This window comes from Barbus barbus, assembly GCF_936440315.1.
Source record: "Barbus barbus genome assembly, chromosome: 49".
Lineage (NCBI taxonomy): Eukaryota > Metazoa > Chordata > Actinopteri > Cypriniformes > Cyprinidae > Barbus > Barbus barbus.
Window position 1 is genome coordinate 554578 of NC_136727.1, and position 27714 is coordinate 582291.

Here is a 27714-nt window from a genome sequence, read left to right on the forward strand (position 1 = left end):
ATAACCCGATAGTAAATAATACAACTCAGTACTTTAATAATTACACTGTAACAAGAAAATCAAGTCTTCATCTGAGAGATGTTTTGATAATTAATATTTAACTCCCTCATCAGCTCTGCTGAATGTTTTAGCAAATCACACTTTAATAATCAATGAAACACAGTAAAGCAGTGCATTGGTCCAAATGATTTTATTAAAAAATGTCATAGGATAATGTAAACCAGTTTAAACACCATCTAAAAATCAGCGGTTCAGTTGAAACTCGACTACATGTAAAACTGTTCTAGAGGTCTTCAGAGGCAGACGAGCAACATTCCTCCAGTGTTCACACACAAACGAGAGCTGTGTTCCTTTAGCGTCTCATGCAGGGAAATCATGTCAGTTCGAGTCCTCCAGGTTGCCGCTCTTTTGGTCAGAATTGTGGCACAGGCGGTCCATGATGCTTTGCAGGCTGGGCTGGACGATGCCCAGCAGGGGTCTCTGGGAAGGGTCTCCGTTCCAGCAGGCCTCCATCAGCTGCCAGCACTCCTCGTCAAACGTGGGCAATCGCTCCGGCCGCGAGCCTGAAAGCAGCAAACACCACAGAGTTTACCCAGAGTTCACAGCGCGGCGTCGATGCCATCCGGCGACCGGCGCTCGTTACCTTTCTTGACGTTGGTCCACAGCTGGTCTTTACTGGAGCATCTCTCAAAGGCTTCTGGGAGTTTGACGGAGCCGGAGCAGAGATACCAGAAGAGGATCCCAAACGCGTACACATCTACGGAGTTATCGTACTTTCCTGCGCAAAGCAAACAAACACACGTACAATCAGAAACTAATGTAAACAACATCTTCATAACATAAAAAGTAAACATTTTTCATTTTCAATTCTAAAATCATTTAAAGATGGATCCTTTTACTGTCCAGTATTAAAATCGCACACTATTTTTCCTAAATAAATTGCCCTTTAATTAATATTTAATATAATTTCAATAATTTCAAAAATTGTTTTTATCAACTGATATTAAAATCGCATACTGCATTTTTACAATTTGAAAATAATGTTAAAATTCATAATTTATCACCTGATGTTAAAATCATATACTGTTGTCTAAACAAATAAAGCTAAAACACTAAAAACTAAAAGCAAGCATTAAGCAGCTAGAGACCTGTGAAGAGTTCTGGTGCCATGTGGATGGGCGTCCCTACGATACTGCCGGACATCATGGCCTCGGGTTTACAGAAGCCCAGGTCAGTGATCTTCGCCCGGTTCTGTTTGTCCAACTGCACAGAAGAACACAAACACACATTATAATGCGTTATGAAGCGTTATGATGCATTATGAAGGTTTACAAAGGATGCCAAATATTATGAAGGGTTATGATTCGTTAGCAAGTGTTATGATGCATTACAAAATGTTATGAAGCACTATGATTTACGTTTTACACTTTACGTAGTTATGCTTTGTGAAACACTATAATCTGTTATGAAGCACTATGATCTGTTATGAAGCATTATGGTGCGTTAGGAAGTGTTATGATGTGTTACGAGGTATTATGCGTTATGAAGCACTATGATGTTTTATGTAGTGTTATGATGCATTATGAAGCACCCAGATGTGTTATGAAGCACAATGATGTGTTATGAAGCACAATGATGTGTTATGATGGGATCTCGTCACAGAGAATCCAATAGTGGATGCAGTTCCTCACCAGAACGTTCTTCAGCTTGATGTCACGATGCAGGAGACCCTGACCATGCAGGAACCGAATCCCCTCCACCACGTCCAGGGCGACCTGAAGACGCTCCTTCAGAGACAGACCGGCCTGAGAGAGACAGACACGTCAATCACAACCACAGACAGAAGAACAGACAGACAGACAGACAGCTGGTGTCGTGACGGTACCTTCAGTCCCGTGTAGAGATCTCGGTGTAATCGCTCCATGATCAGCAGAACCGCGATACTGGAGCCGCCGCTGTACGAGTGATCGATAACCGACCCGTGGAGATTCACTAAACGATCATGTTTAGGCAGAGAGCTGATGGATACAGAGAAACTTCATGAATACACAACAAAAATCAAAAACAAATAAAAATTACATTAAACTAATTATTTTAATTACTAAAAATACAATTGATAAATATAATAACAAGTATTATTATCCTTATTTTTAAAGAATAAATGTAATTTAAAAGCATTACCGTGTGTAGTGGAACTCCAGCGCGAGGTCGTTCCAGTGCTTATCGTCCGGAGGAACGACTGACTTTAGGGCACACGGGTGACGGCCGCCCCAGCTATCACACAGATACACCACACCGTACTGACCACGACCCAGCTCACGGCCCATCTTCGGCTTTCCTGAGGACAAACACACACAGAGACTCACACTGAGATCTCACACACACACACACACACACCAGCGGACGGCTGAGATCGTGTGTGTGTCTCACCGTGCAGCAGAATGTCTCTCAGCGATCGGCTCTCCAGTGACAGGCGGGCGAGTCGAGGGGCGTGATCCTTCCTGACCCGCAACCACAGGTCTTCAGTTCGCTCCAGACGCCCCGTGTGACCCTCCTCCAGCTACACACACACACACACACACACACACACACACACACACTCATCAGTACAGGACTTTCATCACAGTAACAACACCAATGACTCTTAATAGAACAGATTAAACTAATATACAACTGAAAAAATAGCATTTACAAAAATATATATATTTTTTAAATTAAAATAAGATATTAAAAATTTAAACGTAACATTAACTGAATAGTAAACAAATATATTAAATATAACTTATATATTATAATAAAGCAAAAATACTAAATAAAAATAAAAATATATGCAATATGAAATAATGTAATGTAAAATAATATATTTTAAAATCTGAGATTTAATAACATTTAATATTAAGCATTATTGGAGATATTGTATATGAATTAAATATTGTATATAATAAAAGAAAGAAATAAGTAAAATATATAAATGTAACAAAATATAACAATAGTTGTATGCATTATATAATTATTCATACATAATAAAATAATACTAAAATCCATGAAACATACTGGAGATATTAAATACTAAAACACACACACGTACATATATAAATGAACAGATTATTTGCAAAAACGGACAGCTAAAATGTTCAAAAATCATGTTTTTATTGTGTTTGTCAGCTGTATTTTTACCTAATCATAATAACCCAACTGCTGTTTGATTGAGATGAACTGGATTTATCCGTTTCTGCAAATGAACTCTTCAAATAAATAAATAAAATGTGTGTGTATAATAATGAAAATATATAATACAATATATAAAATATCAATAGAAAATGTAAATGCTAAAATAAGTTAAATAGGAACATTTTAATACATAAAATACTTAATTTAAATATTAAAGTAGATTAAAACTAATGAACTCTAAAGATTAATTCAATAATAATAAAAATGAAAACTAATAAAAATAATTCTTATTTTTGTTCAAATTAAATATTTAAATAGTGCTTAAAAATACAATAAGTGAATGAAAGCAGTGGCTTGTGGTGTTCAGGTGTGTCTCAATGAGAGCTGATAGAGATGACGAGTCTGATGATGCGCTGAGATGGAGATGAGGAGTCACCTGTCGGAGCGAGGCGGCGAAGGCCTCATGGGAGCTGTTGAGTCTGGTCCTGAACTGAGAGCAGATGCTCTTGGCCAGTTTGGCGGCGCTCAGGCTCTCGATGGCGTCCTGCGCGACCTTACGCTTCCACTCGGCCGTGATGGACGGAGGATTGACCCACGTGATGCGGTGGATGATCTGAGGAGAGACGAGCGTCAGCCGCCGCACGAGACACGCCGGAGCAGGGCATTATGGGTAACGTACCTGTTTGATCTGCTCCCAGAAGAGCCTCGTGACGGAGGAGCCCGAGTGGAAGGTCACCTCCACGTTATACGCCGCGTTCAGGATCTGACCACAATTACATTCAAAACATTACTTCATTACATATATATCATCAAAAAATTATTAACAAATAAGGTTTACTTGTATATCTCCTTACATTAAAATGAGTTAATTTTAATGAAATAAAATAATTACTGAAAATTACTAGACGTACTGAATATTATATATATATATGAAATTAATATAACATGCTAATGAATATAAATGTTTACTGTATATTTCTTAGACATCTATAAAAAAATCTGAAACCAAATTTAATTTAAATGAATATTACCAAATATTTTTTCTCTTCATTGTATATTACTATATAATATATATACTGTGTTACATACTGTGTATTACTGAAATACTGTTATATAAAATTATCAAATAAAAATTAATTTAATATTAAATATTAACAAATTGACTATTAAACATACTGTATATTACTTATATGCTTGATATTATAATTATAAAATTAAATATGAAATATGCCAATTAACAATTAAACTATTATATATTACTTAAATACTTAAAGTTAGGGTTAATTATAAAATTAAAATGATTAAAAAATGAATTAATATGAACTAAAGATATGGCTTTATATAATAACATACTTTATATTACTTATACAGGACGTCTAACTTTACTTCACTATATTACGATTAAATCCTAATGTAATCATGACACACTATATATCACTGGAAAGGTCTAAGTCTCCTAAACAGATCTCTGACCAGTTTTTGTTGTTATAAATGATGTAGGAGCAGTAATCGATTCATTTATGACAAGAGTGCACCAAGAGTCTGATAAATCTACATCATTACAGGAGTTCTGCCGTTTCCCATCACATGTTTTAGCGCTCATCATAAGTTATATACCATTTAACAGCTGAAAATCTCTAAATTCATCCTGGGAAAAGCATTTTGAAATCGGACACTGCGTTACCATAGAAACGGTGCTTCAACACGTTTTAGCGGTCTCCTCCCCCTTATTACAAAATCCATTACGGTCTTTTAGAATCAAAACTTTTTAGAATCGTGACAAAATACATATCGTTGGCAAGGTCTGAGTCTCAAGATTCGTTATAGATGTAACACTGAGAGAGACATTGATAGATTTGTGGTATAATAACATAAACAACTGCATATGAACCTCAAGGTTTTTATATCAACTTCAGATTTGGAGCACAACTTATGTAGACATATGGCTCTAATTTTATAGCAATTTTTGATTTAACTATTTTTTTTTTATATTTATTTTATATAAAATAAAATACATTTTTACAGTAAATTTAAACTTCTATAACTGTTTAATACTTTAACTTTATTAAATGATTTCACTTCTGTAATAATCTGCTAATTATCTTCTTTAAAAAGATAAACCTTAGGTCTGTATTCAAAAGCGTTCATGAATTATAATAATTTAAGTTTGCATAGTGCACTTTTTCCTGAATTTTCAAAAATGGGGACGACAGTTAAGGGGTTAAAAAAGATATAAAATAAAAACATTAAACATTATTGAATATTAAAATAAAATGGCGATCAACTATTACACATTAAACATGTATATTGCTTAAATATTATAGATAAATTACATATAATTAGTAAATATATAAATATTATTTTTAAAAATGAGTTGTGTTTAGGATCTGTGTGACACTCTTGCAGTGTTTGTGTTTGATTTTCATGTGTGTGTGTGTGTGTGTGTGTGTGTCTGTTGTAGTGTGTGTGTGTGTGTGTGTGTCTGTTGTAGTGTGTGTGTGTGTGTGTGTGTGTCTGTTGTAGTGTGTGTGTGTGTGTGTGTCTGTTGTAGTGTGTGTGTGTGTGTGTGTGTGTGTGTGTGTTGTAGTGTGTGTGTGTGTGTGTGTGTCTGTTGTAGTGTGTGTGTGTGTGTCTGTTGTAGTGTGTGTGTGTGTTGTAGTGTGTGTGTGTGTGTGTGTGTGTGTGTGTGTGTCTGTTGTAGTGTGTGTGTGTGTCTGTGTGTGTCTGTTGTAGTGTGTGTGTCTGTTGTAGTGTGTGTGTCTGTTGTAGTGTGTGTGTGTGTGTGTGTGTGTGTGTGTGTGTGTGTGTGTGTGTGTGTGTGTTGTAGTGTGTGTGTGTGTGTGTGTGTGTGTGTGTGTGTGTGTCTGTTGTAGTGTGTGTGTGTGTGTGTGTGTGTGTCTGTTGTAGTGTGTGTGTGTCTGTTGTAGTGTGTGTGTGTGTGTGTGTGTGCGCGCGTTGTAGTGTGTGTGTGAGAGTGTGTCTGTTGTAGTGTGTGTGTGCGCGTTGTAGTGTGTATGTGTGTGTGTGTGCGCGCGTTGTAGTGTGTGTGTGTGTGTGTGTGTGTGTTGTAGTGTGTGTGTGTGTGTGTGTGTGTGTGTGTTGTAGTGTGTGTGTGTGTGTGTGTGTGTGTGTGTGAGAGTGTGGCACCTGTTTGAGGTGGTTGGAGGTGACATTGCTGCAGGACTCGGGGGTGTTCTTCTCTAGGCTGCCCAGGCATCTCTCCAGCGTCCCCACGAAGCTCTCCCTCAGATAGTCCACTGAGCTGGTCAGTTTATTAGCCACGGCCTGATTGAGCTGCACCACGATCAGGTCCTGGATCTGACTGATGCACATCTTAATGTCCTTCGAGCTCACCGGCTCACCGTTAGACGACATGATGATGTCTGCACACACACACACACAAACACACACACACACACACACACACACACACAAACACACACGCACACACACAAACACACACGCGCGCACACACACACACACACACGCACACACACACACACACACACACACACTGATGTCAGCTACACAAATTGCATTCACAAGCTTGCGATTCGATTCCCAATTCGATTCGATACAATATCGATTATTTTGGATATATATCAAGTACACATGCCAAATTTTCTCAAGGAAAATAATTCTCTTAACTAATGCTGTAAAATACACAGAGAGTCAGTTGGTGCTACATTAATATAATATTGAAGGTTAAAACTGACAGATTTTTTAGGCTATACAACTGCTAAAATGACACAATGAAGTTTTTATAATAAAAGTTACAATTACATAATATTTCTACTTTAATATTATATATTATAATATTTCTAATAAACATTTAAATGGTGGCTGTCATAAAAATATAAATTATACATTGAAGAACAGGAAACGTTATAATGAATATATTATATGGTGCATAAATTTAGCAAAAACCCCTCTCTACAGTTTTTCACTACAGTTTCATCTGACTAATGAGTTTATGGTCACCGAATATTTTTGTTTCTGTAGTAAATGTGACGTGACATTGTTTACAAGCTGTTATATTGACATCTTTGTGTGGCTGAAACACTGATTGAGCGATTACATGAGACAGGATACGGATTGTAAAGTACTCTTGATTTTAACTTACCTTCTAATGTTTAGTCGTGTTTATTTTGTGCTATAACTAGTATTAAAGCGGAAGAGATAATCAGTTCACTGAGGCGCTCCAGCGATCACTTCACATTAAACAGCACCAAAACATCGTTTAAATACAGCAATACAATGCACAGAATTTGAAATCTGAGACTTTGTTTCATGAAAAGTAACAAAGCACAATGCTTATTGCAATTTAATGGATGGGAGGTGCGCTTCAATGTTGCGTCCATTAACTGAAAACAGGCTAGACTAATCAATTCTTGGGATTTAAGAATCGATACAGTTTCGTAAAAAGTGATCATCCCTATAATCTCTCTTCTGACCTGTGAACTGCAGGTTAGCGGCGTCCTCCAGCAGCTGCTCCTTCATGCTGCTCAGTGTCTCCACGATCATCTCCTTCATCTCCTCCTGCTTGCGGTTAGCGATGGCCATCAGGGAGCTAAAGAGCTCGCCCTCCTTCTCGCGAGTGTACTCCAGCCGCCGCGGCGTGATCTGAAGATCCCTCTGCATGTCGAACGCCTGCGCGACAAAACACAGCTTCAGTCTCGACTAACCACGACCGAAACACAGGACTGAACGAGAAAACATTCACACATACAAACACCGGAAACATCAGAGCGTGCGAAACTTCAACATTACGAATCACGAACGAATATTATATCGAGACACAACATTCGTCGACAGCAGTCAATGCATTATTGAACATGAACGACGAATGATACAGTTTTAAAGCATTAATCAACATTTGTGGATTTTAGTTTATTAAAAATTAGTGCTGTCAAACGATTAATCACGATTAATCACATCCAAAATAAAAGTTTTGTTTACATAATATGTGTGTACTGTGTATATTTATTATGTATATATAAATAGAAACACATGCATGTATATATTTAAGAAAAATATATTACGTTTATATATTAAATATATTTATATATGACATACTTTTTATGAATATATATATATACACATGTAAATATTTTAAAAATATATGCTGTATGTGTGTTTTTATATATACATAATAAATATACACACATATATTATGTAAACAAACTTTTATTTTGGATGCAATTAATCGTTTGACAGCACTATTAAAAATACAATTTGTTCATGTTAGTTGCATTAATTCACGTTAACAGATACAGATTTTGATTTTAAAAATTTATTAAAGAGACCATGGAATTAAATTACTAATGATTTACACCTTTTTTGTTTTTCTAATAAAAACAAAATCGTAAAATGTTGAAATTAACAAGATTAAATGCTGTGAAATATTGCTCATTATTAGTTCATGTTAACGTAGTTAATTAATGTTAACCAATGAAACCTCACTGTAAAATATTACCAGAATGATGAAGATAACTTGTAGTTACTAGTATAACCATAACTAAAACCAGAAAAAATTAGTTGTAGTTGAAAATCTTTAACAAAAATAAAAAAAAACATTTTATTTCAGCTTATTTTATCGTTTCAGTTTAGTTTTTTTTAAAGATGCCATTTATTTAAAAATGCAAGGCTGCATTTTTTTTTGTTTTAGTTTAGTTTTTTCATTAGAAAAACTAAATTACATTTACATTTTTTTTAAATGACTAGTCATTTATGACTTATTTTTAGCACTATTTTATTGATCATTTATTATATTATTTATTTATAGATATATAGATTATTTTTATTGTCTTTTATAATACATTTACTTTAAATCAAAAGCTGTATCTGTAATTGAAACAGAAAAAACAATGACATTTAACCCTTTGTTTTCTTCACATATCATGATATATCATACATAAATTGAAAGACATTAACTGATGTAATTTAGGTGTTTTAAAATCCAGCAACAGCTACATTAGTGGTCAAAAGTTCGGAATAATTCAGGTGTTTTAATGTTTTTGAAAGAAGTCTCTTCTGCTCATTGGTCACCTGGTTGATGAAGAGGTCGAGGCAGCGGCAGTGGATGGTGTTGAGCAGCGTGGTGGCCTGCACCTGGTGGCTCTGCAGCAGCTGTCGAGTGAAGGGCCCCAGCACACGCTGCAGACGCTCCAGACTCTCTCCCAGAATGCTCTGCATCTGAGCAGGAGCCCCGCAGGCGCAGTTCCCCGCCGCTGCGCCGATCAGCTCCAGAGACAGCAGCTGCCTGTGGAGGGCCCCGGGGTCCGAGGGGCCGCCGGGGGCCCAGACGAAGCAGACGGGGAACGGCAGCGTCTCGCGCACCTTCTGCAGGTCGCTCAGCTGCTCGGCGCTCAGTGTGTCTTTACTGACGGCGTAGAGGATGATGGGAAGGATGCCGCGCTTGCAGTCCTCCAGAGCCTCCTCCAGCAGCTGCACGGCGCGGCACGGGAGCACCATGATCTTCACCTCCTGAGCACAAATCACACACAGCTCACTAGAGTCATGCTAAACACAAATATATTTAGATGTGTTAATACTGCATAAACACTGGGATAAATCAGGCACTATTGACTGAAACTTCAGTAAAATGCACTAAAATAAATTAATACACAGTGGTGTAAATCTGAATGTATCCTTTCAATTATGACAGATAGTATTTTTTTATATTAAACTTTGTAAGTGCTAACTTAATGTATGCAGACAATATCTGCACAAACGTCGGTTGAATTAACGGCTATTTTGAATGAGGAGTTGGAGAGCATAGAAAAGTGGATTTTGGAGAATAAGTTGATAATAAATACATCTAAAACAAAGAGTATAGTGTTTGGGTCTAGCTATTCTCTACGGACCAAACCAGAGCTGAAATTATATATAAATAAAACACCTATTCAACAACTATTGGGTATCACCTTGGATAATAAATGATGGTCAAAGCATATTGAGAACACAGTGAAGACAATGGGAAGGGTAGTAGCTGTAGTAAGGAGATGTAGACTATATATTACGTTTGATATAATGAAAATAATATTGGATACTCTCTTCTCACAGCTGGACTATTGTCAGATAATATGGGCCAATGCGTCCAAAAAAGGATTTGAGGAAACTTCAGCTGGTACAAAATAAGGCAGCGAGACTTATCCTCCAGTGTCCGTAAAGAACAAATATATATAGCCTGCATTTTGATCTGAAACGGCTGAAAGTGGAAGATCGGATGATTGCTGCAGTACTATTATCAACATGGTTTTACATTTTAATCCTCCATTGGATCAGTATAATAAATTACAATTTAACGTTCAGTCACATGAATATGTTACTAGACAGGCAACAGAAGGTAGATTTTTACTCCCTTAAACTAAATTTTAATACTTGATCAATTACATTAGGTCAATATTTTTGTAAATTAAGACAATGTAAACAAAAATTAGCGTAAAACTGCCTAAACGTAATGAACATGGCAAAAGATATTTTCACGTTGTTTTTGATTTGATAGATTTTAAAAATACAAATATATATAATATGTTTGAATGTTAGGTTAATTAAAAGCTCAATATTCTCTGCAATTAAAACAATGTACAGACACAATGCATGGCATGACAAAATACTGACAAAAGAAAATATCCTTTCAATTATGACCAAATAAATTACAATAAAAAAACAGTGTAACAATTTGCAAAAACAAAATGCATGCAAAAAGTATGTGTTTTTAATTCGTTTTTAAACCAGTTAATATCCACAATATTTCCAGACACTTTTGGTTACTGGATAAAAGATTTTTAACAATCTAGAGATGTATTCATATGCTGTTGCATATTAGAAAAGCAATCTATTAGTTACAGACATGTCTGATTTCTTTATCGAGCTCTGAACGTGCTGTGAAATCCCGCTGGTGTAGGTGAGAGGCGTTTCTCCTGATAAAGCAGTGTGTTCCTCTGGGAATCTGTTCAAGAAACATTGGACACGGGTCAGAGTTCCACTGTATGATTAATGCGCCGCGTCAGAGCGAGAATAAAGAGCGCGAGCACAATAGAGTCAGTCAGCGCCGTCTCTGACACAAGAGTCTCTCTGGAACAAACAACAAACATCTGATTCAGACACATCAAACATGCTAACATGTGTGTGCTTTAGCAGGAATTTCACTGCCCGCCGTCAGCGTACGCTCAGGGACCCACGCTAATTAACGTCTCTGCGCTAATGTGAGCGTGCGTGGACCGAAAACAGCCAGAGTTCATTTGATAGCAGACGCGATTCTAGCAGATGTGTGCGATGGCAAACATCAGCGAACAAACACAGCCACACACTTTAAACCACGAGAGTCATGCAGAAAAACCTGACTGAGACAAACACGCTGTGAGGGTCTGATCTGACCGGAGTCTGACCTCCATCTGAGTCTGAATCAAGACACTTCTCAAACCAGTCTGGATCAGAATCTGGTCTGAAACTGATCATAGTGTGATTACAGACTGATCTGAGTGTTTTAGATTAACTGGAGTCTGATTTACAACTGGTCTAACACTTAGTCTTAATTTGAGGCTGATCTGACTTTGACTGAAGAGATCCGAGTCTGATTTGCAACCAATCCAAGACCTTAATGAGTCTGAGTTGACCAAGACCTTACTGGTTTGACTTTGATTTGAGTCCCACGTGGGCTTGAATCTGATTGAAGACAGATCTGAAACCAATTTGAGTCTGACCTCACACTGATCTGAGTCTGATTTGACTGATCTGAAACTGATCAGAGTGTGATATCAGACTGGTCTGAGTGTTTTAGGCTTGTTGGAGTCTGGTTTGGAACTGATCATGGATCTGATTTGACTTTGACCAACATCTGCCCTGCATCAGAGCCTGATACAAAACAGAGCTGAATCTAATCTGAACAGGATCAGAGTCTGATCTGAATTTGATCTATGATTTGACATTGATATGAAACTGACCTGTGTTTGACACCAGATGATCTGAGTGTTTTAGATTAACTGGAGTCTGATTTACAACTGGTCCAACACCTAGTCTTAATTTGAGGCTGATCTGACTTTGACTGAAGAGATCCGAGTCTGATCTGGAACCAATCCAAGACCTTACTGTGTCTTACGCGAAACTGCTTTGACTCTGATTTGAGTCCATTTAGGGTTGAGTCTGATTCAAGCAGATCTGAAACCAGTTTGAGTCTGATCTCACACTGTTCCGAGTTTGATTTGACAGATCTGAAACGGATACCAGACACTCATCTGAGTGTTTACCGTATGATTTGGAACTGATCTTAGATTGAGTGTAATCTGAGACTTTGATTTGACGAAGTGTGACCTGCATTATTAGAGTCTGATTCAAGACACTCTAAAAACGAGTCTGATCTGAATTGAATCTATGAATTGACATTGACCTGAAACTGATCAGGAGTATAATACCAGACTGATCGGAGCGTTTTAGACTAACTGGAGTCTGATTTGTAACGGATGTAAAATTCTCTGATTTGCAAACAATCCAAGACCTTAATAAGCCTGATGAGAAACTGATTTGACTCAAGTCTGATTCAAGACATATTCAAACCAAATTTGATCTGAACTGATACCAAACTGATCAACTGAGCTAAAACTGAGTCTGATATAAGACCGATATCAAAACTGATTTGGATCCCACCTGAGGTTGTGTCTGATTCAAGACAGACCTGAAATCGAGTCTGATCTCAAACTGATCAGATTTTGATAACTAGTGTTTTCAGACTGAACGGAAACTGATTTGCAACTGATCTAAAATGGAGACCGGTCTGGGGACGTATAAAGCCGCTCGGAGTAAAAGTTCAGTCCTAAGTGTGTCAAAATTCTAAGAAAGACGTAATTTTACTCTTATTCCTAGACTTAAGAATAAGAGTGATTCATAAAGGTTCCTAAGTGTTAAGACTAGGTCTCAGCTCCTAAATTATTTAAGAGAGCTGAAGAGGTGTCCTAACCTATTTAGGAGTAGCAAGATAGAGGAGACAAACACTTTCCAGCGAAATAAAACGATACAAACTTGATTGTCAAGATCAATAAGTTTTTTTTGTAACTGACAAAGAAATGTAATAACCTCTTCCACATCTGCAGAAATGAAAGCAGCAATTACATTTTTTGGGCTGGAAAATTGGAAAAATGCTAAATGAAAAATGGTCTTACGTATTGTGGCATTAACGCCACCAAACACAACAGCGGCCAAAAGTGATGTGTGGAATTTATTTTATTTTTTTATGACCCCACATTTCACTTAAACCATTAAAATACAAAGGACAAAAAAAAAAAAAAACACTGACCAGTGTTGCCAACTGCTTTCAATGGAAAGCAGCTAAAACTGGTCACTTATCGTTGCTAGATGACCTCATAAAGGCGAGTTCACTGATCTATATTTATATTTATTTAGATCAGTAATCTCGCCTTGACCACGTCATGGGAGAGTCTTGGAATGTAGATAAGGTTCGTCCAAGAAATTGATTTTGTTGCTAGGCTTCTGAAAAAAAGTCTCTAAAGGGGTGAGGATGTCACTAAATCTAGTTATTATTTACATTTCATTGGTCCTCTTGTTTTTGCATGTGTTCATAATTTCTTTGCATGACAGCATGGCCAAAAATTATGACCGCACAATTTGGCATGTTTCATTGCATTATTATCACAAATAAAACAACTGACTCTAAGCAACTATGCAATATGCTTACAAAATCTTGCACTTTTTTTTTTTTAATTAAGGGTGAAGATGTCAAATTTCCTAGGCCGGACATCACTTTTGGCCACTACTATATGGCACTTTATTGACTTTCCAACTGACCGCCAAACCATATTGCAAAAACAAGCCACTTTTATTAGGATTGTGGGCTTTCCTGGAGTTGTTGGAGCCATTGATGAAACTCATGTTCATATCATTGCTCCAACTGTAAACCAGGAGACATACCAATAGAAAACAAAGCATCAGTAATCATTTTGCACAATGCAAAGCATTTTAAAAAAATATTTCATTGTCTTAATTAAATGATTTTGTTTTAGTTAAATTAAATGATTGGTCTTGTGCTGCCGTGACTTTAATGAGCAGGCTCACTATTGGCTGATTCAGAGGTTGAGGTCAGCTATTTTGTGTTGACACCATTGTAGTCCTTATTTCACAAGGACTCCTCAGTCAACACTTAAGAATCAGTCTCAGAATTTACTGAAAGTTGCTTTTAGCTTCTTTATAAAAGTCTCCTACTTTTAGAAAAGTCCTACTTTTCACTAAGAATTTTTTGACACTTGAGACTATTCTTAAGAGCATTTCTGAGAAGTTTTATACATACGGGCCCTGATCTGAGACTGATCCCATTCTGATTTGCAACCAGTCCAAAACCAAAACTGATTTGAGTGCCATACAAGGCCGAGTCTGATTCAAAATAGATCGGATCCACAGTTGGACCAGAATCAGATAAGATTTGACATTGATCTGAAACTGATCAGAGTTCAACAGACTGATCTGTTTTTAGTCTAAGTGGAGTCTGATTAGCAACTGATCCAAAACGGAGTCTGATTTGTGACCGATCCAAGACTTTGATGAGTCTGATGCCAAACTGATTTGACTCTGATTTGAGTCCCATCTGAGGTTGAGTCTGATTTAAGACCGATCTGAAACTAATCTAAGTTTGATCTGAGTCTGATCTCAAACTAATCAGAGTTTGATAGCAAACTGATTAGAGTATTTTTAAGAGTAATCAGAGTCTGATTTGGAACCCTTCTGATGTGTGACCAATCAAAGACCTTAACGAGTCTGATGGTATTTGACTCTGATTTGAGCCCCATCTGAGGTGGAGTCTGATTTAAAATAGATCTGAAACCAGTCGGATCAGAGTCTGATCTCACACTGATCCAAGCCTGATTTGACACTAATCTGTAACTGACTGGTTTAATATCAAACAGATCTGAGTGACAAACTGAAGCTTGATTTACAGCTGATCCAAAACTTAGTCTGATTTGAATCTGATCTGACTTTGAACAAAGAGACCTGAGCCTGATTTGCAACCGATCAAAGACCTAACGAGTCTGATGCAAAGCTGATTTGACTCTGATTTGATTTTGACAGCAGATGGAAAATGATTTACTGTTCAGAATCTGATTCAATCTGATAAACAGACTCTGATTTTTGACTGATTCAAGATCTTGGTTTGACTTATTTGTAGTCTCATCCTGATTTAAAATAGACTTGAGTCTGATATGACACCGATTTGAAACTGATTGTTTAACAGCGTTTGTTTAGAGTCTGATTAGACTAATCAGATTCTGAGTCTGATCTAAGTGATCTGAACCTGTCCAAACACCAAACCCACTTCAAACTCTTCTCAGTCATGAAAGCAATTAAACTAATGAAAGAAAGGAATCCAGCTATGACTGAATCCACCAAGTATTTATAGGAGGCTCCCGGGACACAGTTTTCCCATCACCATGGAGACACACACATCACCATAGCAGCTCTTTTTTCCACTGGTGGTCATGTGAAGTGCTCCAGACCCACAGATCAGGGTTACATAAACACCAGGGCCCTCATTCATCAACAGTGTGCGTAATGAGTGCATGGGAAGTTTCATGCAAAGTGTGGGATCTACCAACTTGTACTTATACGTAAGAATGTGTGTAAATATAAGCACAACTCTGAGCATGCTTACGCAGAGAATCTAGTGGTAAAAAAGAAAGTGCCCAGGAAAGGAGAGACAAGAAGCTGACTGATGTCCCTGCAAAAACAAACTCATCTCACAGAATCAAATCATATTTGGTGTGTTTTGAGAAAAACTGTAGCTAGGGCTGATTTTATCGATTAATTCAAATTTATAGTTTTGCCACAATTACATTTTTTAGAAATAGAGGAATGAAAATTTTGAATAGAAATATTACCAAGCATTAGGATTAGTCTCTTTGACAATATGCCAATGATAACAGTAAAGAGAAAAGAACGATCCAACTGTATGTCGGCGCAAGTGATTAACCGCTCATATCGCCAGACGCCATTCACACAGAATGCACTTTTGTGTTGATAAAGATGTGTCGCAGGCAGTGGAATAGGAAAAAATGCAAGAAGATGGGAGTGAACTTCTTTTAAAGTCTCCCTGTAGTGAAAGTCAAGTTTTCTATGTTGTTTATTTGTCTATGTGGTGTTTTTAAAATGCTTTTAGACAAACCACGTGCCAATCTATGAATCAACACCATTGCTGTGTACAGGTTGACCGATTCACTATCGGCAATCAACTATTGGTTATCGGCAAAATCCATGCCGATAGTTTAAAGAACAAGTACTTGAATCATGTTGAAGTTACATTTTCAAGTTGACTAGTTAAAAATCGTAAAAAAAAAAATTGAGAAATCAAGAAAAGCCAGATCGCCCAACCCTACCTGCAGCAGCGGGTGATGGAGCGTGATCTCCAGCTCGGCCAATCGCTGTGCGGGATCCTCGCACTCCTGGATCTCCAGGTCCTCGAGCGGAACCGTGTCCCAGCGTCCGCAGTGCGCCGCCAGCTGATGCACCAGCTCATACTGCCCCGGCAGCGCCAGACTCAAGCGCGTCTGACGGCCGTGCGTGAAGCACAGCTTCCTCCTCCTGCAGGCCCCGCCCTCCGGCCCACAGGCCCCGCCCATCTCCGAGCCCAGCGGAAGGAGCCTCTCTCCCAGCAGGCAGTTGAGCAGCTGGTATTGGGCCGAACAGTCCTGGCCCAGGATGAGGATGTAAGGGGAGCTACCGACCCCATTCTGCAGATAGTCCTCCTCGTGACGCGGGAGCGAGATGCAGCTGAGCTGATCTGAGACACAGAGACAAACACGGAGACATTTGTTCAAGATACAACAAATTTTGGCAACTTGTAGCTTGGACTGGGCTTAAAAGCACTACGTAATTCACGATATTGCACAACAATACAATACAAGTTTACTGCAAACCAAGAGTCAAGTCAAGTCAGCTTTATTTATATAGCGCTTTTAACAATACAGATTGTGTCAAAGCACTTAACAGTATCAGATTCAGATCAGAGGATAGAGTGTCAGTAATGTATAAAAATAAGATTAAACACTCAATTTTCAGTTAAAGGCATTTCATTATTGAATTCAGAGATGTCATTGTCTAGCTCAGTTTGGTTTAAATAGTATCTGTGAAATCAAATTGACGATAATCACAAGAAATGAAGTGTCCCCAACTGAGCAAACCAGAGGCGACAGCGGCAAGGAACCAGAACTCCCTCTGTGACAGAATGGAGGAAAAAAACCTTGGGAGAAACTGAAATGATCTTTGACCACACCAGAAATACAAGACACAAGTCAGGTCTATACAAATTTGGAGACGGGTACAATTTCTTTTTTTATTTTAGCTGTTGACCAAAACATATTCAAGTTAGTGTTATATAATGAATGTAGCTTAAAGTGCACACTCTGAGCTTTAATTTGAGGGTATTCTCATCACAATTGGAGGAATGGTTAAAAATTACAGCCCTTTAATATGTACCTCCCCCTTTTCCCCAGGGATCTTAAGTAATTTGACAATTGACTCAAAAGCTGTAAAGTTTCATTATTTCTACATCAGTTAAGTGGGTAAAAGTTCTGGAGTTGATTCTAAGTGTGTCATTTGCATTTGGAAGCGGTTGCTGTGAACCACATCATGTGGTCAAAGCATCTCTCCATACAAGAGAAACAGACGATTGTTAGGCTTCAAAAACAAAACAAATCCATCAGAGAGAGATCACAGGAACATTAGGAGCGGCCAAATCAACAGTTTGCTACATTCTGAGAAAAAAAGGCCGCACTGGTGAGCTCAGAAAAGACCCGGACGTCCACAGAGGACAACAGTGGTGATGATCAGAGAATCCTCTCCATGGTGAAGAAAAACCCTTCCACAACATCCAGCCAAGAGAAGAACACTCTCCAGGAGGCAGACGCGTCTACAATCAAGAGAAGACTTCACCAGAGCAAATACAGAGGCTTCACCAAAAACATCTAAAAAACCAGAGAACTTCTGGAAAAGCATTCTTTGGACAGCTGGAATTAAGATCAACCTGCACCAGAATGACTGGAAGAAAGAAGTCTGGAGAAGGCTTGGAGCAGCTGATGATCGAAGCACACAGCATCATCTGAGAAACACGGAGCAGTGTGATCATGAGCTGCATGGCTTCAGTGGCTCTGGGTTACTGGTGTTTAGTGAAGATGAGACCGAAGCAGCCGGATCAGTTCTGAAGTGTGTAGAGATATACTCTCTGCCCAGATTCAGTCGAAGCTCATTCAGCGGCGCTTCAGAGTACAAATGAACAATGACCCAAAACATACAGCACAAGCAACCCAGGAGTTTGTGAAGGTAAAACAGTGTAATATTCTGCAGTGGCCGAGTCAACCTCCTGATCTCAACCCGATTGAGCAGCATTTCACTCGCTGAAGACTAAACTAAAGACAGAAAGAGCCACAAACAAACAACAACTGAAGTCAGCCGCAGTAAAGACCTGGAGAAGCATCACAGAGAAGAAACCCAGTCTCTGCTGATGGCCAGGAGTTCAGACTTAAGACAGTTATCGCCTGCTAAGGGTTCAACAAATTATCAAAAATGAACATTTTATTCATGATTACATTTGTCCAATTGCATTTGAGCCCCTGAAAATGGCGGGACTGTGCATGAAAGTGGTTGTAATTCCTAAGCATTTTATGTTATATTTTTGACCAACTCCTTGAATTAAAGTTTAAAGTCTGCGCTTCAATGTAATCTTGATTGTTTCATTTTTAACTCTGTTCAGGTGGAATACAGAGCCAAAATTATGAAAATTGTGTCAAGTGTCCAAATATACATGGACCTGACTGTATGTACTGTATATATCAGTAATCAGGTTATTTTTGTATCTTCTCTGAAAATGAAAAACAAAACCGTAAAATCTAATAAAACATGCTTCACAGTCATTTTTATGAAAATGGTCTTAAAAGTGTAGATTTTTTACTGCATTTTAACCAAATAGTCATTGTAAAAGATTAAAAACCATTAAAGAAAGAAGTAAAATACAGTAAAAATTTATATTTAAATAATCAAGGCAAGTTTTCACATTTGAGTTTTTCATTTTTACTTGAATTTTATTTTTTATTTATTTAGCTGATAAAGTATAGTTTTGAATATTTATGCTTTTTCCCTGAAAAGTGTCTTAAAAAGGTAAATTTTTCATTGCATTTTAACCAAACTAAATGAATGCAAGGAAGATTCCCATTTGAACATTTATATTCATATGAACTTATATTTGACAGCCATATTTACCTACATATATATTTTTTATCAAAACAAATTTTTTATATTATTTTAATATTTTATTTAGTAGATTTTCTAATAAAACAGAACATTCACCAGTTTGGTCCCAAAAACTAGAGGAAAAAATTAAACATTTTAATTCATGAAAATGACACACATTAAACATTTTAGAGTTATAACACAAATGAATCACATATATATATATATATATATATATATATATATATATATATATATAAATAAAATTATAAAACTAATATACATTTTTTTTAAAAATCAGCTTGTCGCCAAGTCAGCGTTCTTATTTTTATTTAGTTAAACTTGAAATAAAACATCTGAAAGTGAAATAAAAAAAAACTATTTGTATATATATATATATATATATATATATATAATATATACACACACATACATACACGCAGAGCTGGGTAGTAACTGATTACATGTAATCTGGATTACGTAATCAGATTCCAAAAATTAAGTACTTGTAATCAGAGTAAATTACATTTTAAAATACTCATAATCAGACTACAGTTACTTTTTTATGGATTACATGATTACATATTATTCACACAATAGCAATAAATTATTCATAAATCATTGATTCCCCCTAATTTCTCTTTTTCATCTTTTAAATTTTCCTTTCTAAAATAGTCTACTAGTTTTTGTCATGTAATCTGGAATCAGTAACGGATTACAATTTGTAAGTAATCTACCCAGCTCTGTATACACTTATTATATATGTATAAATAGTCCAGTCTTGTGGACATTCACACAGAGATCAGTCATTATTCAGGTGGAGACAGCATTTGATCACTGGATTTACAAAAATCATTTCAGGTTTAAGAAGGGTTTCAACATTGCATCAACTACTGATGAACATTCATTTTAATTTGAATTATTACTCTGTAGGTTTTTTAACCATGTATTATTAATTATAACTAATTAAAATGCACATATTCATATTATTTCTTAGATACATGTAATGCAGGCATTCCTAAACCTTATTCAGCAAATATATTTGCTTTAAGTACCCCTGAGATTTTAAAATAAATATTTCAATAATTAAGTATCACATTTGCATGTTCACGGTTTCTTTGATGTTGATTAATGATCACATGGCATGCAGGTAAATAAAAATATTGAATCTTTTTTAGTAAGTGTTTTATTTAAAACAAAGACTATAGAAACACAAAGACTGTTCACTCCTATACTTATGAATGGGAGAAACTGCAACACGCAATATGGAGGAATAGTCCCACCTTCTAATGAAAGTCAAATTTCCCAAAGAAACCTGACTAGACCTGCTAATGCACATGCACAGTATAAGCAGGTTATGATTCAGCATGCACATTGCCTGGTCTAGCCTGAAAAATAAGCTTTTTAAACGCTATTTGAGCATAAGAAACAACATTCATGGGGCAATTAATTTCAGATTTTTGTTGCTGATTTGACATCATGTGAGTTCAGCGAGCAGTTTTTGAGATTTCAGGATTCCTGTTCATTAAGATTGTCTTGTATGAGCTGATTGGAGGTGCTGCAAATATGGCCGCCAAGTGAAGAGACTTTCCTCGAAAGGGAGTTCAAATAAAAAAAAAAAAAAAAAAAAAAAAAAAAAAAAGGGAGTTTGTTTTAAAATTATTTATTTTAATTACATTTTTTTATGATTTAATTAATTGTCAGCTTTTCATTAAACTCACAACCCACCTGCAGTTCCTTTACGAACCCTAGTTTGGGAAACTGTAATATAATGTTTAATGCACTTGAAATTACAATGAATGGAACAAGTTTTCTTACTCTTTGCATTTTTTACATCATTATGGTACAAGATAATGCTATTTAAATCAATGTGATAAACGAGTTAAATCAAAAGTAATCTAAAAGTAATCTAAAAGTAATCTGATTATATTACCTAAAGTGTGTAATGTAACGGATTACGTTACTGACTACAATTTTTGTCATGTAATCTGGAATCAGTAACGGATTACAATTTGTAAGTAATCTACCCAGCTCTGGTTATGCGTACATATATATATATATATATATATAAACAACACTATACTAAAACTAATAGAAATTTCAAAAATAATAAAAATTAAAAGGAAACTGAAATAAAAAAAAACTATATTCATAAGAACTATAGCAGCATCCCAGTGAAAGAGTGCAGTAGATATATTCTGAATACTGAATGCATGAAGCGCGCGAGAGAAAGCAGGGCTGTTTGTGATGTCAGGACAGAAAAACAAGTGCTGCAGCAGCTGTGGGTCCTGAGGCCTGCATCTCATGACTGTCTCTGAGCCGCTCACAGAGCCGACAGTCATTGGGTTATTATTAGGAAGTGCTCATAATCCCAGCGCTGCTGAGTCACTGCCTTATATAACCACCGCGCTCACCGCGTAATCTGTGCCGCACGCTAGCAGCCCACAAACACCGCCACAGAAATCACCAACAACCGCCTGAGCGCCGCCAACCCATGCTAACATCACCACAGACTTCATTTCTGTGAAATATATACTCTGCGCACACACACACATACACACTATATTGCCAAAAGTATTGGGTCACCCCCTTCTAATGAGCAGGTTTGACTACTTTAGTAATTTACTTTAGTAATAGTAATTACTACTCATCACCAAACACCAATGACTAGTATATGGGTACAGTCATTTTAGACACTTTCAAAACGGTTGCAACAGAGACGGAAATGCAGTTTTTTTAAATACGTCAATTATGCTTCCATCTTTGTTGCCACAGTTTTGGAAGTGCCTTCTTCTGTTCTAAAGCGGCAGTCGTGGCCTAATGGATAGAGCTGGACTTGTAACCTGAAGGTCGTGGGTTCGAGTCTCGGGCCGGCAGGGATTGTAGGTGGGGGGGAGTGAATGTCCAGCGCTCTCTCCACCCTCAATACCACGACTGAGGTGAGACCCTTGAGCAAGGCCCCGAACCCCCAACTGCTCACCGGGCGCCGCAGCATTAGCTGCCCACTGCTCCGGGTGTGTGTTCACTACTGAGTGTGCACTTGGATGGGTTAAATGCAGAGCACAAATTCAGAGTATGGGTCACCATACTTGGCCACACACCACTTTCCTTTCCTTTCCCTAAAGTGTCTGTACAAGTCATTGGTGTTTGGTGATGAGTTTTTGGCTCAGGGTCTGCATATAAAGTCACACCAGAGGAGTTCAGCTGGGATCTGGACTTGGCTTTCTGCAGACCAGTCAAGTTCTTCCACCCTGACTCAATCAATCATGTCTTTCTGAACCGTGTCTTATACACAGAGACACTGTCATGTTAGAATAGAAAAGGGTTCTGTCCAAACTGTTGCTATAAAATTAGAAGCACACAATTCCCTAGAATATCATTATATGCTTAAACATTAAGATTTATACTCATAGAAATTACTAAAGTAGTCAAACCTGTTCATTAGAAGGGGGGTGCCAATACTTTTGGCAATATAGCGTATATGCGTGTGTGTATATGCACAGTGGTGGCCAACATTATTAGAATGCTAAAATTTTAAGTCAGTTACTTCTATCTTGTGTCAGTAGGAAATATCAGTTTATATTTCCAAACATTCATTTAGCCATTAATTGTAATAATCCAGTGATATGTTTGAGATCTGATCTGATCATCATCAGTCTGTCTGGAGTGACATGAAGAAACAGAACAAACTGAGACTAAATCCAGAAGAACTGTGTCTCCAAGACGCTTCAAGAAACCTCCTGCAAAGCTACAGAACTGTTAAAAGCTTTAGGCACTCGTGTAAAAATGCTGTAAAATGAGGATGCTGTCAAAAATAATGTCATAAATAGATTTTCTTTACCAATTAACTTCTATTAACTAAATTAAATTAACATTTGGTGTGAGCATGCTTTGTGTTTAAGGCAGCGTTTGTTCTCGGTGCACAGTGTTTCTCAGGAGCTTTGCTGGAGGTTTCTTGAAGCATCTTGGAGAAGTTGTTTACTGCAGACTGAAGCAGCGATGAAGAGCAGGGCATGTGTTTACATGCGGCTCGTGGGGGCGTGGCCAGAGCCGCCCGCGCTCTGATTGGTCAGAACCAGCTCTGAGCACCAGACGAGCTCCAACAGGCCCCAGGAACAAGACGCGCTTCAGTATAAATCACAGAGCAGGGTCCGGGGAAAGAGCAGGGGTCACCTGAGACGGGTCAAAGGTCCGTGAGAGCGTTGCTTTAGATTGATTAAACACTCAAAGATTTCACTTAGAAACCAGAGGAAACCTGTGTCAGACCTGCAAACCTCCTTTGTAACAGGAAAGAGGACAGCAACCGCACCTACACACATCAAAGCAACAACAGGACAGATGACACGCTCATATTCTAACACTGACTCATGACACAGATTCCTCCACATCACACACTGATGAGAGTGAAAGGGAAAAATGTGTTTAAACGCCATGAGAATATCATCAACACAAGAAAGTCATAAAGCAGGCTTGGTTTTTTTATGTTAAATATATGTTATGATTTTTGTCTTTTGATTTGGTGGTGATATACGAGTCAGACAAGATTTTGTGATGTCAATGAATCAATGTGAGTTCATGTTCATTCATGTGTGTGTGTGTGTGTGTGTGTCAGTGCCCTCATTAAAGTATTGTGCAGTGTTTAGTTCTTGGTTCAGCTGAATGTGACTCTGTTCACGGTTGTTAAGCTGCTTATTTCTGCACTAAATCCTGTTTGAGACATTTTCTGCTGTTAACACTTAACCTGTTGCTGGACACACACACACACACACACACTATCAGGAATCCCCATCACTGATAACTAACACATTTACATACAAGCAGAGATCGACCGATAACCGATATCTCGAACCAATATTTACACTGTCATATATTGTATATTAGTCGTCTGATAACAGATCTACTGATGACTAACTCTGCTTGTTGTGTATTTAAAGAATAAAACCCAACCACTGTATTTAATTAAGCAATGAATCGTTAAATTAACTTCCATTACAAACTTTATTAATTTCAGCCATTTTTTCCAATGTTGTTATAATTAAACTAAAGCTTAAAGTAAAATTATTCAAAACTACTGTACTAATTGAAATAAAGCTGAAATAAAAATTTAAACGGAAATTTAATTAGATATAATGCCTTCACAACTAACTGAATTTAAAAAAAAAAACATTGTGGAGGAGAAATAGGCAACTAAATTTACCAAAACTAAAACTGAAATGAAAATAAGTTCAGCTAAATGGGGAAATTTAATTAAAAGAATTTATAGAACAGAAAATTTAAAGACAATATAAATTTTTAATTAGTTTTAAAAGAAGTTAACAAAAGTACTAAAAGGCTATTTTAAAATACTGCAATAAATACTTATAATAGTATATAATGTTTTTTTTTGTTTTTTTTACAATTTAGAAATGCATAGCTTAGTTATAAGAGCAAATATGTGTATTTAGGGAGGAAATATTATATATCAGTAATATTTAACTACATAATAAATATATTTAATTATAACAAAATTAGGGATGCATCGATCCGATACTCAGGATCGGTATCGGCTCCGATACGGTCATTTTCTGCAGATCGGGTATCTGTCAGACGAGCCCGATCCAAATCCGGTATTGTGCGCATACTATTCTGTGTTATTGTTGAGCCCCACGAAAGCTCAAAAACATTAGAAAGCAGCATGAAGTTTCCGTGCACTATATTTCAAGTGTTCTGAAGCTGTTCCATAGTTTAATCTGAGGTACAGATGAATATTTAAGTCTTTAAACTCAAGTTCAGGTAAACTCTTCTCTCCGATCCTCCATTCAGCATGCGTGTCTCGTTCGGTTTCTACAGTCAAACTCTCTTCAAGAGCACACAGTTACTGAGGTTTAAAACTGTTAAAAGAAAAGGCTCAATAAACTAATACACAGACTTAATACACTACGCATCAATATCTCTTCCTTTTGTACTTTGAGCTTTTCTATGCAGACTCTGAGGGCTGCGCATAAGCGCTTTGTGCCGCTCTGTATTGGAGCCTTTTGTATTATAATACTTTTGCGCAATGAACGATTATTAATAGTCTTTCTTGTTCTGTCCTGTCTATCATATGTTGCTGCCTTCATTACTGTGCTACAGATTTAAAAGAAATGTCTTTTAATTTTATAGTAGCCTATATATTTATATATAAATGTATTTGCTTGTTTTTTCATAAATGTATTTTACAACAATACAAAGAGCAATGTGTATCATTTCACCAGATTTAGTCGTATGCTAATTCACTTTTATTTGTAAATAAAAATGTTTCACTAGATTTTATCAAATTGTGCGCCCATGATTTTTCTAGAGTAGCCTATCTTTTGCTGCTGAATTATCCACTAACCTTGTTTATAATAGTATTTTTGTCATAGATTGATTATAGATTTTTTCATTTGTTATTTTTCATTAATATGAAGTTATCTATATGTAGTAGATTGTGTTTAACACAAAAATGAGTGATGATCGGGTCAACACAGAAGTATAGAAAATCTACATTGATTTAAAGAAGAAACTGCGCTGGTATCAGATTGGATCGGTATCGGCAGATACTCAGAATTATCGGATCGGACCGGTTCTGAAAAAATGGTATCGTTGCATCCCTAAACAAAATTAAAATGCATAAATAATTATACATACTATGCTTTTACAGTTGTAGTCTCACGGTCATATATTTTTATTTATTATTATTTATAGTTTCAAAAGCAGAAATAAAAGTGAAACATGCTTACTGGTTATAAAAACTGTATTTATTTCTAACAACATTCCTATTCTGTGATAGCATTTATTCATATTTTAAATGAGCTTGTATTTGTATACTTCCAGCTTTAATTCCTAGCGCTTCTGAGATGTAAATGTTAGCAGTATCGGTCAGTCTCGGCCAGTCTCAGTGGACGGCGGACTCACCTGTGTCCAGAGCTCCAGGTGTGCCGCTGCAGGTGTTGCTGTGGTTCTGTCGGATCTCTCTGAAGAAGGCGAGGGTCTCCTTCAGGTTCTTCTTCAGGAACACGTTGTGTTTGTTGTAGTGGCTGAAGGCTCGGGTCAGATCTCTGACCAGCGGGTTGTTTTTCTGCGGGTTCTCCATCCTGACCCCGGAGCGAGACCCAGTGCGCCCGAGTCCGCGTCACATGTCCATACAAACACGCGCTGTTTCTGCAGAGGCCCGGATCACCGCAGGATGGACCGAGCCGATAACGTTAAAACAACAACAACCAGCGGTGTGTGTGTGTGTGTGTCAGTGCATCAGCACACACTCACTCACACACATTCACTCTCACTCACACTCACACTCACGCACGCACACGCGCACACACACACACACACTCACACACACAGACAGCCTCCTCCCGTTAACCGGACCGATATCGGCGCGGCTCGGTAACACACACTCTCGCGGACCGGGTCGCTGCTTGCGCTTGGCGGCTGTTAGGCAGCTCCTTCCCCCGCGGGTGAGCGCCGATCATCGATAATCCCGGTGTTTGCGTCGGAAATGTTTCACTTTCTATCCCAAATACGGGGGTTTTGCGCTGCCAGTCGCCGCCGCTGCTGCCCGTCCATTTGGCGAGAGAGACGCTCGGTGGGCGGGGCGCGACTGGTGCATGCTGGGAAATGCAGTCCGCTTAGCGGAGCGAACATAAAGTAAGTACTAAAAATATATACGTCAATATTTAAAGCAAGACATTGTTAGGAATACTTAAATCACTAATACAATTATTTTGACATCACCACACACACCTTTCCTGCTGAAAAAGAAAACAAACAATAGAAACCATCAGAAATTCGAATGCTTTCCACTACAAATAGCCTACTATTACAAACTATCAACTTTTAACCATTAAAACCATTAAAAATGGAGTCCAGTAGTGTGTTTTGGGACATATTCCATTAGGATTTAGTGGTAGCCACCAAGAGAAGGAGAGTAATTACCAGCAGAGACCCACAGGGTCCAATACAGTTTCCATTAAAACCAATACAACTCCCATTATAACCAGTAAAACCATTACTAATTCTGTGATGGCTTCTATTACTTTAATTTTTTTTCTCAGCAGGGTTCTCACTCCCTTATTAAAATTAACCATGGTTTTACAACAAATGAGACCAAAAAGCAATGGTTAGTTAACCCAAGGTAACCTCAAACTAACCATGGTTTTTCTACTCTAACCATAGTTTAACCATGGTATTTGTAGTAAAACTGTGGTTATACAACTGGTAATCAATACGCCAAAAAAACACTAAACTTTCACTATGATAAAACCATGGTTAATTTTCGTTTATTACTACTATTATTATTTTGGTCGTTGCGTGTAA

General features: G+C 37.4%; 1 protein-coding gene across 1 annotated transcript; it reads right to left on the bottom strand.

Annotated features, from left to right (window-relative positions):
* Positions 1-177: 177 nt before the first annotated feature.
* Positions 178-26980, bottom strand: LOC306867245 (dual serine/threonine and tyrosine protein kinase). The gene is made up of 14 exons (XM_079412849.1): positions 26314-26980; positions 16551-16954; positions 9220-9657; positions 7626-7821; positions 6319-6554; positions 3851-3934; positions 3608-3784; positions 2431-2560; positions 2182-2338; positions 1886-2018; positions 1692-1805; positions 1149-1263; positions 644-778; positions 178-563 (listed from the first exon to the last, which is right to left on the bottom strand). Exons 1-14 carry the CDS (start codon positions 26489-26491, stop codon positions 379-381), a joined length of 2682 nt encoding a protein of 893 aa, XP_079268975.1. The 5' UTR covers positions 26492-26980; the 3' UTR covers positions 178-378.
* Positions 26981-27714: the final 734 nt, after the last annotated feature.